General features: G+C 39.2%; 1 protein-coding gene across 4 annotated transcripts in view; it reads left to right on the forward strand.

Moving 5' to 3' along the window:
- Nucleotides 1–15,948, forward strand: part of LOC115788192 (focal adhesion kinase 1-like) — a 55,133-nt gene that overhangs the window by 37,421 nt on the left and 1,764 nt on the right. For 3 of the 4 annotated variants that reach the window (XM_030741134.1, XM_030741135.1, XM_030741136.1), the window contains 20 exons: nt 65–121; nt 1,051–1,071; nt 2,542–2,639; nt 2,814–2,898; nt 2,999–3,099; nt 3,272–3,387; nt 4,048–4,148; nt 4,545–4,634; nt 4,789–4,993; nt 5,422–5,533; nt 5,671–5,745; nt 7,373–7,486; nt 8,294–8,389; nt 11,666–11,728; nt 12,425–12,473; nt 12,856–12,959; nt 13,429–13,437; nt 14,274–14,429; nt 14,587–14,667; nt 15,768–15,853. In XM_030741134.1, the coding sequence (XP_030596994.1) occupies nt 65–121; nt 1,051–1,071; nt 2,542–2,639; nt 2,814–2,898; nt 2,999–3,099; nt 3,272–3,387; nt 4,048–4,148; nt 4,545–4,634; nt 4,789–4,993; nt 5,422–5,533; nt 5,671–5,745; nt 7,373–7,486; nt 8,294–8,389; nt 11,666–11,728; nt 12,425–12,473; nt 12,856–12,959; nt 13,429–13,437; nt 14,274–14,429; nt 14,587–14,667; nt 15,768–15,853 (1,819 nt within the window). The remainder of the gene's footprint in view (nt 1–64; nt 122–1,050; nt 1,072–2,541; nt 2,640–2,813; nt 2,899–2,998; nt 3,100–3,271; nt 3,388–4,047; nt 4,149–4,544; nt 4,635–4,788; nt 4,994–5,421; nt 5,534–5,670; nt 5,746–7,372; nt 7,487–8,293; nt 8,390–11,665; nt 11,729–12,424; nt 12,474–12,855; nt 12,960–13,428; nt 13,438–14,273; nt 14,430–14,586; nt 14,668–15,767; nt 15,854–15,948) is intronic. The other variant, XM_030741137.1, reaches the window with a different exon arrangement.

Genomic DNA, 15,948 nt, shown 5'->3' on the forward strand with positions numbered 1-15,948 from the left:
CACAATGTGTTTGATCTCTTGCTCTTTTTTATCAATTTATTTATTTTTTTTTTTTACGTTACAGAGACTGATGACTATGCAGAGATAGTTGATGAAGAGGACACCTACACCATGCCCTCAAGTAAGTCGATTATTCAGTTTTCTCTCTTTCTAAAGTCATTTGTACTTAAGAACTCAGCTTCTGTTGCACTGGCACAAGCGGGCTATAAATTTCTCTTTCTCAAAACAAATGTTAATTTCATTCAGCTCCCTAATAAGCAGAGCTGTGGTGGGAATCACTTCCAAGAAACACACTTGAATGATGAACCAGAGGAGTCGCACTGAACCACGTTTGGTTAGGCAGCAGCTATCAAATTCTGGCCAGTTTCCTTCATCGTCTATAAACAGTAGAGACACTAGAGGCCGCAGCTGTATACTATATACATGTGGTCATGGAGACACATCACATCTGTCGGATTCATTCATACATTTGTCAAAAGCCTGAATGTGCTGGTTTGTTTGGCTGTAGTTCTGTGAGTAGTCGTGGCTTTAGCCCTCTGTTCCATTATTTTTAATGTGGATATTTTGGCCAGTTAAGAATACTTATGTGTTTTGATTGTGCGTCCAACTTTGAAAATGGACTGTTCTCCTTTCCCTCCACGGTCTTTTTTTTCTTTTTTCTATCTGTCTCTGTCTTGGCTCTGTGTGTCTGCCTGTATTTCTTTGTCTTTTTTTTTTTCTTTGCTTTGCTTATTTTGGTCTCCTTTCTGAGACTTCCTCTAATCAGACTTACAGCAGACATATTTTCCTATCCTGTGCCTGACTTTGTATGTGTGTTCATGTCATACCGGCTGCTGTATGTATAAAATAAATCTGTAAAATGGCAGCAGAGCAAGCTAGATCTTTGAATGATTTTGTGGCAGTATCGGCAATTATCTGATAATGAGCCAAGTTGGCCAATTATTTTGTGTGTGTGTGTGTGAGAGAGCTAGTTTCAAACTTAAAGCTGCTGCCTGGCTCTCCCACTCTCTTCATCTCTCTTTCTTCCTCTTTCTCCCATCGCCAACACAGTGAGCTATGGAGTAGTTGAAGGTAAAACTCCCTCTCTCTCGCTCTCATTCGCTCTTATGATTTTTTTCTTTTCCAGGCTCTTTCTTCATCATAGTGTCTTAAGTGCATTTAAAAGCCAATAATGAATAACATTAGCAGTTGGGAAGCTGTGTTTGATCATTAATACCTGGAAAAGAAAAAGACTCAAAGTGATGTTAAGTTTGTTTTTTTTTTCACTCGGTGGTATTTTTATCTTATAGATCGCAGCTCATACAGGTGAATTCAGGTGTGGGAGCTGACCGAGAGCCAATCCATAAACAAATCAATATGCTTCAGTACGTTACTAATAAGCCGATCAGAACTTGGGAACACAAAGTAAAGGCAGACCTCTGTAACAACCTAACAGCATTTGTGTTGTTTTTCTTTTTGGCTTGGCTCTCCTTGCACCATCCTGCTATTATAATATCTTCACTCCTTTTTTCTTTTCTTTTTTTTTTTTTTTTTAATCTTGTTTTATGGTCATGGTTCTTTCACATCTCTGTGGGTTCGTTTTATGTTTGAAGCAATTATTAATTTCCTGAAAGTGAATTTCAGTGTGATTTAATTACAGTAAATCTTTCATAATGGAATGTGTTACTGTTGAACTGGTTTTGCTTGGGTTGGTTGAATCCAAACAACGGAGCTCTTTTTTTAGCCCGACAGACAATTAAACTTGTACGGAATAAGTTCCTGATGGTGAACAAACCCAATAAACCTTTTGAACTTGAACTTACTGCAGTTTGCTGGCAGCTGACATTAATACACCTCTGCAGAAATGTTTCCTGACCTTTTCAACAAGGCGGAAATGTTGATAACTCATAAATGTCCAAAGTTAAAATGTCAGTTGCAAAAACAAGCGGTTTGTTTCCAGCCCTTTTGGATTTAGTCAGTGAAAGTTTAAGAAAAAGACTATTGCAGGCACCGACTTCATCAGATGCAGTTTAGTTTCAGTGCATATCAGAAATGTTAAGTCCATAGAAGCCTCGAGGCTTTTTCCTTAATCTTTTTACTACTTGTTTTGTGGATTTCCTTGCATCCTTTTTGCACAGTCATTACAGGAAAAAGTGCATTATACTGGGACTCTGGTGTGCATGTTTTTACTGTATATTGCTGGTGTGTTTGCAGATCTCTGTTGCAGAGTGCATGTTTTATCATTGGTCAAGTTAGAGGGGGAAAAAGCTTGACCCATGTCATACTCTTTTGGGGTATGTTGCAAACTGCAGCTACTGCCAATGGATGGGGTTTATTTAAAAGTGCAATATTTAACTGCTAGAATGGTAGGAATTATTTAAAGCTACCTTTAGAAGCATATTGTGGCCATAGTTTTTCACAATGATCACAATTAAGCCTCATCCTTGGTGTCAAAATATGTCCCAAATGTAATAGGGTATGTTCAGGACATGAAAAACAGCAGGAACCTGTCTTACTTCTCTGCAATTCTTTTCTCTTTCCTTTTTTCATTCTCCCTCTCAGCGCGGGACTATGAGATCCAGAGGGACAGGATAGACTTGGGCCGTTGCATTGGCGAGGGTCAGTTTGGCGATGTACATCAAGGAGTGTACAACTGTCCAGTATGTAAAAGAAAAAAAAAAACACACGAACATGCACACTTCTTTATACACATTAATAAATCTGTTGCTGCTTATAGGTCAAAAGGCTTGTAGAATATTCTTACCATGTTATTTCAACCATATTTACAGTGTATCATCTGCTAACTCTTGTCTTGGGTGCGGTTTGTTTTGCAGGACAAAGCACCTCTAGCTGTCGCCATCAAGACCTGTAAGAACTGTACCTCCGACAGCGTTAGAGAAAAGTTCCTGCAAGAAGCATGTGAGATGCAACTTTGTGTGTGTACTGATGTGTCTCACAGTCTCAGATTAGCATCACATGCATGCTGACTGAGTTATTGTGCTTTTTTTTTTCCTTGTAGTGACAATGCGTCAATTTGACCATCCTCACATTGTTAAGCTGATCGGAGTGATCACAGAGAACCCGGTGTGGATCATCATGGAGCTCTGTACTCTTGGAGAGGTATCCTTCAGACTGTGTGTGGGATAAGCTGTTCTTTGAGTTAGCTTGAGATGGCAAGGGCCATAAAATCCCAACCTTGATACGTCAGCGTTCATTTTCAGCATAATCCATGTCATCGTGTTTAACTGTGCCTCTGTCATTTCCTTCCTTTGTTTTCTCTCTCCTTCTATAGTTGCGTTCGTTCCTTCAGGTGAGGAAGTACAGTCTCGACCTGGCCACGCTCATCCTGTATGCGTATCAGCTCAGTACAGCTCTGGCTTATTTGGAGAGCAAACGCTTTGTACACAGGTAATCATTCACACATACGCTGGCACGCAGAAAAGATGTAGCCCGACTGAGGAAAAACTATGGCATCAGATCACACAGATGATGCTGAATATGAAAATAAAATGGCTCTTCCAATTAGAAATTCAGCTGCAGGACTTTTGGTTTCTAATGTAATCTTAAAATATATAAAAGCATAATATTATGTGTGCTTTTATGACAACATAAAACACTGAAGTCCTTCCCATGTTCACCCTGTCTTGTTACAGTCAGTAGTTTACTCAATGAGCATTAAATTGAGATTTCAGGCACTCCTGAATCATTATCGTCATTTTTACGTCAAAGATAACAGCTGCTGCGTTACATAATCTTCTGCACATATGTCACAGATGAGGCATTGCATTGTGATTCTGTGTGTGCATTGGGTGGGTTTGTGTGTGTGTGTGTGTGTGTGGGGGGGGGGGGGGGGGGGGGGGGGGGGGGTATTCCTGAATGTTTAAGGGTAGTGTAGTACATTGCATAAATATACCACCTGCAGTTCTGACTACACATGGATATGTATGAAGATTTTCTGACGTAGCCATGATATTTAACAATATAACTGGCATGCTCTTTGACAGATGGTTGTCCTGTTGTACATATGTCATGCATTCAGTTTGTTTTTTGTTTTGTTTTTTTAAATAGAGATATAGCTGCACGGAACGTGTTAGTCTCTGCAGTCGACTGTGTGATGCTCGGAGACTTTGGTCTGTCACGATACATGGAGGACAGCTCTTATTACAAAGGTAATGAAACAAAGTCAGATTGATTGTACAACACAGAACATTCAGATGCATTTTAAATATTCCTGAGAAAGTTTCCCTGTAATTTCCACAGTTATAGATGTGTACACTGAATGCTCCTGGGCTTAAAATTAAAAGAGAAAAAAGAGAGTGTAGCCCTGAGATCAGTAAATATTTGTAGTTTGAGTAACTTTTAGTTGCCATTACGTTACCACCATCTACTGGTGACAGTGTGTTACATCAGTTACCTCTTCAACCTGTTCTCCATGCTGCTAACTATGCGCAGTCTTCTTGTTGAAAGACTGATGATGAATTTTATGTAGTTAAAAACAATTTTGCACTTTAGTCGTGATCTGGTATCTGCAGGTAATTCTGTGCATTCGTGTTTGTGTGTCTTAGCTTCTAAAGGTAAACTTCCTATTAAGTGGATGGCTCCTGAATCTATCAACTTTAGGAGATTCACCTCTGCCAGTGATGTTTGGATGTTTGGTGAGTTACAGTAATGCTTGTCTTGTGATCCAGCTGCTCGTCATCAGTGAAACGTTGCTAACCCTCTGTAGTTGTCTCTTTCAAGTGTGTCTGTATTCACCACACTATGTAGTTGATCTTTACATGTCTAACAGTGTGCCTGTGGCTCCTGTAGGTGTATGCATGTGGGAGATCTTAATGTACGGCATCAAGCCCTTCCAGGGGGTGAAAAACAACGATGTGATTGGCAGAATAGAAAATGGCGAGCGATTGGCGATGCCTCCCCAGTGTCCACCCACCCTCTACAGTTTGATGACCAAATGCTGGTCGTATGACCCGAGCAAGCGACCGCGATTCACTGAACTCAAAACACAACTCAGGTAAAAAAAAAAAAAAAAATTAAATAATTAATATTAATATGCCAAATATTAATTGTACTAAAAGCTAGCTCTAGTAATGTTACAGGTTGTTGATGTATAGTGGTAGTGTTGTAATTGTTGGATAATTGAAATAAATGGATAAATAGTGAATAAACTCCTGTTCTTTAAGTGAAAAAAAGCCACTAGAGATTAAAGCCTTAATAATATGGTATAGAAAACTGGCAGTTTTATAATAATTTGCCTTAGCTGTGATATTTTGGTGTCACAATCTGACCCCATTTTTAATTTTCTTCCTTTCATAATGCTGTGTAAATACTAAAAATGTATGTAATATTAGTTGTGATTTTTCTATTCATCTTTGACTTTGAGGAAGTAGTACATGGCCTGTTCAGTTATATTTTCTCTCTGTCAATGTTTTATTTCTTAAGTACAATACTGGATGATGAGAAGCTCCAAAAGGAGGAGAGACTTCGAACAGAAATGAGGAGACATGTCACTGTTTCCTGGGACTCGGGGGGTTCTGATGAAGCACCGCCTAAAGTAAGAATCAGTGACTGTTTGTGCCTGATCAGCCCTTTTTTAACTCACTGTTTCTTATCCTCCCACATCTTCATGATTTACTGTGTTTGTGTGCAAGAATTTGCCACGGCTAACACTAATGGCCTCTGTGTTTCCAGCCTAGCAGACCAGGTTACCCCAGCCCTCGATCCAGTGAAGGCTTGTTCAGCACCCCCCAGCACAACCACTTCCCGGTAACACACACACACACACACACACACACACACACACACACACACACACACACACACACACACACACACGCAGAAACAGACATCGTTATCTAACTGTGTACTGCTGCTCTCTCATTCACCATGGCCACATTAGCATCTTCTTCTGACTTTCAGAGGTTTTAGTTGTTAACAGCTGCACTGTGAAACACTACAGAGATAGGAAGCATTTATAAAATATTGTAAGATCAAATGTAGTGCAACCCAATGACAGTCTGTTAATATGAAAACCACTGCTTGTTAAGGACTCATACCAACGCAAACTGATTCTTTCATTCTCTTAAACCTTTTTAAAATAATGACAGAACTCCTGTTAATGTTAGGGATTTCATTTTTGCCCTTTCCAAGCATATGGAAAGCCTGTAGAACAAAAAGACTGTTGAAACAAACAGCTGCATGTTATATGCAGGTACACAGTTCTTTTGTTTTAAAACTCTGTCATCTCCAATTTGAGTTGGATATTAAAAAAAAAAAAAAAAAGTTGCTGCCAAGACAAATGTTTGGTCAGGCCTGAGCAGAATGGCACTCAGCATAACAAAATCTGAATTCGGTGAAGGAGCAAAGATCTGGGTAAAGGGGAGAAGTATTAAATGAGACAGGAGAATAATTTAGTCACTCATTTTAAAAACAAACCCATAATTTATATACTGGAATACTAGAAAAAAAACAAAGAAAAAAAAAACAGAAGGGGTATGAATACTGTCATCATCATAATAAGGCCAACCCATTAAACTCAGTGTTAAGTCTGGAGTAACTCTGACTGTCAGGCAGACACTGAGCGCGTGCTGCATGTGTCAGAGTCAGAGAGAGGAATAAAAAGACAGAGAAAAAAGAAAGAGGCTTTGACTGCAGTTATTCTTCTCCTCATAAACCGAGCAGACAGCAGGCATTTCCTGTAGTGCTAAAAGCTGCTCACTCATGGACAAACACACACACGCACACAAACACACACTAACAAATCAAAGCCGCTCTTCAGCTCCTGGCAACGAGCTTCTCTTTCGTCCTTATAAGGAGTGTGTAATTCAAACTGCCATTTAAGTCTGACTTGATAACATCACAATTTAGATTAACTTCTGTATATTAGTACATGTGTTACACACTAGGCTGAGTTTTAAAATACATTTTAAGGGATTTTAACAGTTTTTGAATCCATGTGCTATATCATGCTTTGATTATCAATGAAATATTAATTTGCTTTGGTAATGTCATTTCACAAATATTTATTGATTACTTAGTATTCTTACACTGGTAGACTCCTGTTTGTTTTGCCATCATCTGACTGCACTAGGGGATGTTTAAAAGCAGACTAGCAGGCAGGAAAAGTTGGATGATATTCTTATTTTTCTCTTATTTTATTGCATATGAATATTTGGTCTTTCATGTGTTTGAGTCACCGTTTTCTCATTATTGCTTTTTTACGTCTTTCTCGGCCATCTTTTGTCCCAACAACCATTTTAGAGGTAGTTGGGTCTGTGTTAGACCCAACTGTTGCAAAAGAGGGAGAATTTTACACTGCTTGTTTGTTCATAAATAATTTTTATTGTTTTCTTTGTCTGTTCCTCTGTTCCCCTTTCAATCTGTCCTCCTCCAGCCTCCTCCAACCCAAGGCGGTGTAGGAGGAGGAGTTGGAGGCAGCTACCCTCCTACTGATTCCTGGAATCAGCACAGACCTGAACATGCAGCACCGTGGAGCCCAATTACAGAGGTGTGCGCACACAAACACATTTCCAGCATGACTTTGTGTAACGTCTCAGAGACTCAACTGAGGCCATTGGTTGAATTTTTTTTGCTGAGCTTTTGCCTGCAAAAAAAGCTCAGCAAGTAATAGCACTTATGACCTGCATGTGTTGTTTATTTGGCTGCCAGGTGAACCTAAAACAGAGTCTCAGGTTTCCTGTGTGTTTAATTTACTTTTCATTTTAGGCAACCTGAGCAGGTGATGTCACAGTAGTGGGGTGCAAACACTTGAACTTTTCAACAGTTTCTTTTCCAAACAGACCAAAGAATGCTTTGGGCAGAGGATTCATGTAACAGCATTTGATAAAAATGCTTGCTGAACATTTCTTAAACTATGAGCGGTCATGTGAACAAAGTTTTCACAGGACTCTGTGCAGGCATGTTAAATATTGAACTTCATGACAGTACAGTTAAAAAGATAGTTTGAAAGGGTTGCCAGGAAAAAGAGTCTTCTCTGTATATGGCAGCTCAGCTTAGATTTGCAAAGTTGCATCTGAACAAACCACGACTTCAGGAACAGTAGACGGTGGGAAAGAAAAACTCCCTTTAAACAGGAAGAAACGTCCGGCAGAACCAGGCTCAGGGAGGGGCAGTCATCTGCCACCACTGGTTGGGGTGTGGGGAGGGAGACAGGACAAAAGATGTGCTGTGTAAGAGAGCCAGAGATTAATAATAACTAATGATTAAGATTAACCAAGAGTTATTACTCCACAACACACATAATACATAAATAGACACCTAAGCCCAGTACCCCCACCCCCCTCTCTTTCTACAGGACAGTGATCAGGCTCTGATGGAGGAGAGGCTGATGATGCAGCAGCAACAGATGAAGGCTGACCAGCGGTGGCTGGAGAAGGAAGAGAGCTTAATGGTAATTCTAATGCACAAACTCACAGCAGCTGCATTTAAATATGACCTACTCATTTTATTTTTTTTCCTCCTTTGGTTTCAACCTTTAATGTGCTTTTAATGTATTTATTTATTACCAACCTGATTTTTGTAGTTGTGTAACTTTAGCACTTGCCACATCCATAGCAGAGATTATAGAACCAAAGCAAAAATAAATTGGGGCAAGCAGTCCCCCAGTTGCCCATTAATTTTTTTTGCACTTCACTTTTACGCAAACAGCTTTTAGTTCAGCTGAAAGTACACACACTCACACCTGTATTGTAGTGCCAAGGCCTCTCTTGCTTTGACAGCCTGGCAGCTAATCAAACTGGTTTTATTTATGTGGCATGTGTAACATGTGCGGCTTATTTAGATGTGTGATTTTTTAGCAGTGAAGCCATGTGAGATTCAAGAACATTAAGTTGCTTGTTATCCAGTGGAATGGCCAGAATCCAAGCTCCCTCTAACTGTGCTGTCATAAACAAAATCTCTTGTTAAACATTAAAACAGAAAACAAAAGACACAACATAATAAAAAAAACCCAGCAAAAATGATTGTAGTTAAATGGAATTAACAAAAAGCAAATAAATACTGTATGTAGATGTATGTAAAGTGAGTGAGTCAGTGAGTTTTTCCACTTGGTAAAACCTCTTCATGTCCATTGTTGTTGCCAGATGAGCCATTGAATATCTTTCTCAGATCTTTGAACTGGCTCAGTTGTGCGTGCTTGATTTATCTCATCAGACACTGAAAAATCCCCAGAAAAGGAGCCAAAACACTGGTTTTGCAAAACAACTCTGTTTTTCTCCTCTCCTCAGGTCAGATTGTTTCTGTGCTTTCCTTGATGGCTTGCTTTCAGTTTTGAGCCAAATGTTGGTGAGCTGAAAAACAGCCAAAAAAAAAAAAAGCATGAATAATGAGTTTTGGGGAGTTGGTGCATCCCCTGTCATACAGATAGATCTGGTCAGATTGCCACGTTTGATTTGATTTCCTGTTCTGCTGCTTCATAGAACAGGAAATCTTTCAAGGCAGATATGACGGGCTTTGATATCAGAGCTTAGTTTTGTTTTGGTTGTTTTCCCTCTTGCCTATGAGTTTTCTTTATATACCTCACTGCACAAACCTTGAAGACCCAGCAGATTTATGGGCCTGACTTTGGAGCTCGTGGGAAAGTAACAGCCAAAGAAATGGCAAAGGATCTGCACTTAAGTAGCACCTTTAAACCTCATTCATTGCCACACAAATTGAAGCTGCCATTCAAGTCAACCAGCCTGATGCTGGGAGAAATTGAGCTTCAGTGTCTTACCAAAGGATGCTTTAGCTTATGCAATTAGCGGGCAGGCTTGGATGTACCACCTGAACCACAACTACCACAAACATTATTTGATGACTTCTTAAGTTAATCCAAAGCTTTGTCAAATCTCTGCAGGACTGAACCTCATCTGATATCATGGCTCCAGCAAAATTTTGCCATAGAGCTCAGATGATTTAGTCACAAATATAAACAATTTTTGAAGGGAGTGTTTAAAAATCATTAATGTTGGAGATCCTCATTAATGCTGTGTCTGCTGCAGGGTCAGTCAGTCTGCAGGTAATATTACAAAGCCCATTTGAAGACTAGTTAAATGAATATTCCCTCCACGCCTGCCAGGAACCTGTTGAAAACCTTTTGCATGATAATCTCAACAGATTAATAGCAGTGAGACAGTTATAAATTCCACATTAAAACTCAAGCTTTTGCATTAAACTCCACAAAGTTACTTTAAAAGTATCGCCTTCTATGTGTGCTTGTTTCTCGTGAGCTGAATATCACATTATTTTCTGGAGATTAAAAGATTTCAATGACATGAAAATCTATTTTTAACCCTTGTCTTTTGCAGGTGTAGGTCAAATTGTCTCTTGTGAGCTACACATTCTTACTCAGAGTACATGCGATCAGTGTTGTGTTGACTTCTGGTCTAAAGTGTGAGTGAACCTTAATCTCAAACGGCAGCTGTCATGGACTGCGTGTACCGTTACTCCTGCCTGAAATCGGTCTTGAAACACATTCAGCTGGAGGAGTCGAGTGAAAGCTGTTGTCGTAACTTTAAAAGAGACAAGTGGAATTTTTTGCCTTGCAGAAAAAACGAGTGCTGGATTAAATATATGCAGGTTAACTAATGCAGAATATGTGGTGGAAAATTACAGAAGTAGTAAGAGTGGTGTACTCAAGGCAAAACTTGCAAGTACGCTTTGTGATGTATGAATATAAGACCATCAGGAGAGTGGAAGAAGAGGAAAAAGAAAAGCTAAGAGAGGACAGAGGGAGGGAGAAAGGAAGTGGGATTGGCAAGCGCCATGGTGAGGGAGGAATGAACGAGGAGTCGCCCATCAGAAAGAGAGGGAGGGAGAGAAACAGGAGGCAATCCAGAGAGATGGAAAGAGTGGGAGGGAGAAAAAAAGAGGACAGTGAGGCGGTTGGACCTTTTCTCTCCAGGATTTTGTCTCTGTGCTCAGTGGCGCTTTTCTTCCTCTGGAAAAACTTTTTCTCCTGTCTTTTCCTCCTCCTCCTCCTCCTCCAGTCTTCTTTGACTCAAGTTTTGTCTCTTTCTCTGTGCATTTCTTTGTGCTGTCCACCATCAGTTTCTCTATGACTTGAGCTTTTGCATCTTCTATCGCCCCGGTTATTAAACTTTTGGTCCTTATCCCCACCCTTCTTTCGATGGCCTCCACTCTCTGCATTCCTCCGCCTGACTTCATCAACCTATATTCTCCCAGGATGCATCTCTTCATGGCGTGCTTCACTAAAATGGTACTGGAACAGAAAGTGAGAAGAAGCTGGAATAATTCAGTCAAGTAGTTATCTCTTTGTCAACAGGACTGCTCTTCTTTAATAAGCTGGTGATGAGTTTTTTTTTTTTAATTTTTTGAAGGTTTTGATAGGAAAAACAACAATGATGGTCACTGGTAAAATGTAAATTTTGCTAAATCAGTTTTGCTTTTGCAATGTGGTGCTTGGTTAGGATTTGAAATGATTTTGCAGCAGTTTTTGCAGCTCTTCTGGAACCTGCAGGTGACAGCTGAACTCAGTATGCTGTCTTTGTTTTGTTTTTGTGACTTATACACAAACTGTTAATAATTTGCAATCTGAGTCAAAATGTTACATATTTTATCCTGTCGCTGCCCTGTTGTATGTATGTGTGTGTGTGTGTGTGTGTGTGTGTGTGTGTGTGTATGTATGTATATTAAAAAAATATGTGTCTCTGTGTCTTCCTCGCAGAAGGGGGAGTCCAGAAACAGCAGAGGGAGCGTCGACAGGGAGGACGGCATACTACAAACATCGGTCAGTCTCTCTGTTTGAGTGTGTGTGTGTGTGTGTGCGCACACACGCGCGCGTGTGCTTTGATATTTTGTTGAAGATTTTAAAACTGGATTCACTTGTGGTTTTGTTGAGCTGTGGAGCATGGTTGGACAAATGCGTGTGGTGTTATGAAAAAAGTAACACAGAGGTAGCAGAGAGATTATTATTTAAAAAAAAAAAAAAAAAAAAGCTGAGAAAGGCTTAAAGAAAGGGAACCAGAGAGAGGTAACGCGTTCAGACAAATGAGAGGAAATGCAGACAGTGGGAAAAGAGGAGGAAAAGTATTTCGGTCTGTGAGCCATGAAGGGCACTGCCTACATACCGACCACAGAGCACACATGGGAACTTTAAAGGCAGAAGAACTGGACATTAACTGTAAACAAGGGTTATAATATCCTGTAGCTGAGGCCGAAATCTCTGCTGTATTTGTAGCAGAATAAGGACATTGCTGGTGATAATTCTCAGTATGCAATGGCAGCTTTGAACGTTCTTTCTCATATTTCACTTGGTGATCTTCAAGTGCTATGTTTATTTTTTTTGGATGAGATTTATTCGCCTAAATAAAAGGTTTGTCATTTTTAATGAGTGTTTTAATAATAACAGTCTAATAAAAATCTGGCATACTGTGACAAATTCATGTTAACATAAGCCTTTTTGTATGTTCTTGTCTGTGCATAGAGTGGAAGCCAAATAAGCCAAATAATCTATCAGCCTGTTGGGAAACCAGGTGAGAGAGAAAGCATACTGACATGCTTTAGTCGTAACTAGACACTAAAAATATTCAAATTTCTTCTAAAGAGTGTTTTCATCCTGGCATTTGTAGTGGAGAAAAATATAAGAAATGATACATTATGGGATGATATTGTTGACACATTAACATGTCAGTATGAAATACTTTAAACTGGTTTATATGCTGTTGTGTAGTTTAGGCTTTTATTTCTTAAATTTAACCCATATTATAATCTTATTAACTGTATTTTTTTTTTTAAAAAAAGCACATTTAGTGCTGGTATATTGTGGAGTTAGATGTCCTACTGTCCTACCTGCTGTGTTGCTTTTTGACAATGATACTAACATTAAATTTTCTTTATTTTTTTTTTCTTCCTCAGAACCTGTTGCACCTCCCAAGAAGCCGCCCCGCCCCGGAGCTTCAGCTCATCTACCCAATCTGCCAAGTCTCTGCCCCATAGAAAGCTACAATGAAGGGGTCAAGGTGCATATGAACACACAATCATCAATATCAGGAACAGGATTTCTTTCCTATGTATTTAATAGAAGTCTGGATGATCTGTATTTTATTGTGGTAATTTGCACGCTCCTATCAACATATAGTCTTTGATTTAATTCTTTGGCGTTGTGCTGATGGATTGCATGCCGGTCCATGTCATGCCTTGCTTGTGGTTGGCTTTGGCCTAATGTGCTGTCCCTCTTCTCTCCCCCCTTTACTTCTTCTCTCTCCCCTCTGTTACTAACTTCCATCCACTGCCGCTTTAACCTGCTATCATCTTGTTCTTAATCCTTATGTGACCTGCAACACCACATCCATACACCTACAAATCCATCTGTCCAACACATCCCCTTCTTTTCACAACCTGCACACTTTGTTCTTCTTCAACCACTTCCCTTTCAAACCGCCATCCACCCAACCACCACTCCTTCCCCTCCCCTCGTTCTCCCCCAAGCCGTGGAGGGTAAGCTGATCTATGTGTGTCTATTATCATTGTAGAGTTAGTGACCTGCTAGTTACAGTCACTTTCATGTTTTCAGAATCATTCAGTCATTTTTCTTCACCAGAGACAAAACAGGAAAAAAAAAGCTTTTTTTTTTCTTTTTTTCTCTTTTCAAATGTGTAATGAATATTTCTGGTGAAGACAAATGAAGCTCAAGTGTCATATTTGCCATAGATGTTATAGTGCAGGTCAGTAGATGTGTAGTGAAATTATCACTGTCTGTAATGGTCACTATTTTGATTGAAGTTAAAACAATTAACTTCTCAAAGGTTTGGTGCAGCAAAAACAGCTACCCCAAATCTGAGTTTTTGTCTACCATCATTACCTTTCATTACAATTAGATTAAGTACCTTTTGAAGTCCATAATACAACCTGCATCAAATTATTACTTATATTTGACAAAGTTTGAATTGGAAAAACAAAACACCTGTTAAAACCTTTTGATTTAAACCATATATTTGTATAAATGACTATTTAAACAGTCATCAGATGTGCAGAGCGTCTGTGTTTGACATCAGTACTAAAATCACTTAATGCAGGTTGAACTTTGGGTTTGTCACTTTTAACCAGTCTGTACTAACATCCCTGTGTACTCACTATAGAAAAGTCAGAGTATCTAATTTGTAGCTACAAATGCATGTGGCTAGAAATAGCTTACCTCTAGTTTAGCTTGCAAATACTGCCACCTACAGTTGAATGTTTGAAATTACCATCACTTGCCTGATGATCACAGAAGAAGGAGCTGTGGGCACTTTGAACTCTTCTTGAGTAAGTCACGCTCTTGTCTTCTCGTACAGTTGCAGCCTCAAGAGATCAGCCCGCCTCCCACCGCCAACTTGGATCGTTCCAATGATAAAGTGTATGAGAATGTGACTGGACTGGTTAAAGCTGTGATTGAGATGTCGAACAGTATCCAGCCCGCTGCCCCAGAGGAGTACGTCCCCATGGTCAAGGTAGGATTCACATCACGGCATGGTCTTCAAGTGACCTTTACATTTCCTTACGCTTTGCATTACAATGACAGAATTTGCAAACTGAGAAAATATGAAGACTTACCAGAGCCAGTTTGATAACACAAATTTAAGTGTGTGTGTGTGTGTGTTGTCATAGGAAGTGGGTTTGGCTCTGAGGACTCTGTTGGCGACAGTGGATGAGACGATTCCTGTGCTGCCAGCCAGCACACACAGAGAGGTAGGAATATTCATCCAATTAATAATTTTTTATACACATGTTAAAATTACAGACCCAGAGAAAAACACAGAGAGGGTAATACAGATCAGTGATGGATTGAAGACTGGATAAATTCTTTCTTTTTTTGTTTTCAGAGTTCTTGGTCTTTTTAATGGCATTTCCTAATTTCTTCTTATAGCTCATATTAATTTGCAAAACATTATGTTTTTACACCAGATCTTCCTTGTTGCAAAGTACAGTAAGAAAATGCAGGGAATGGAGGCTGTCTACAATAAATAAATAATAAAATAATCATGGTTTAATTCCATTTGACTTAATGGGACACCTAATAGATATTACACCAAGGCTATTTTACCAAACACCAATACTGATTCCCGATTCCCTTATCTGCCAGTTTTCATCCAGTGCAATGCATTATGGGATACAATTCTCGGATGTTGGCTATGAATTGTGCACATAAACTGTAGATAAAAGATGGACATATTCACCATAATGTCAGCCGTTGGTTTGTGGAGACTGAATGTTTTTGTCATTGCCATCATGGGATTTTTAAACCTTACCTGATGAGTGAGACGTGGAAATAGCCCACTCATCTGCTAACCACCTTTTTTTTTTTGGGCTCTACTGCTGATAATTTAGTAAATGAACATTATCTTGTATTAAATAAGACTTGGTTCTAGTCATGGAAAAAACTCATCAGTATGTTGTGTGTTGTGAGCATTTACTATTAATGTTGTTGTGAACAACTGTTCTTTGCTGTGACAACTTGAGCACCAGTTTCCTTATGTAGTACAACAAAGCACATTTGTTAACCTCACTACAGGTACTAAAAGGTAATATTGTAGCTACAATTTCTAGAGAAAAAAGTGCACATAGATCCTATAGTCTAGTGTTTTTGGATACTTGAGTATAAAAAAAAGTGTGAATCCTTACTATTTAATGCAATATTTTTGTTCAACCCATGAAGGTAAACTGCAAGTCACTTTTGGTAAACCAAAAGCTGCTGATGATCTTTACTGTATTCTGTTCATTTTCTTTTATGTCCTTCTTTTGGAAATCATCTGTCATGTGATCCTGACATTTTCTTTGTATTCTCATAGATTGAAATGGCCCAGAAGCTGCTCAATTCAGATCTGGCAGAGTTGATAGCAAAGATGAAACTGGCGCAACAATATGTTATGACCAGGTGGGGATACACATGTCAACATCACGTCCTTTTTATTTATATATGTGTATATATATATATATATATATATATATAGATACTATGCAAGACCTGAT

This window comes from Archocentrus centrarchus, chromosome 11 (assembly GCF_007364275.1).
Source record: "Archocentrus centrarchus isolate MPI-CPG fArcCen1 chromosome 11, fArcCen1, whole genome shotgun sequence".
Taxonomy (NCBI): domain Eukaryota; kingdom Metazoa; phylum Chordata; class Actinopteri; order Cichliformes; family Cichlidae; genus Archocentrus; species Archocentrus centrarchus.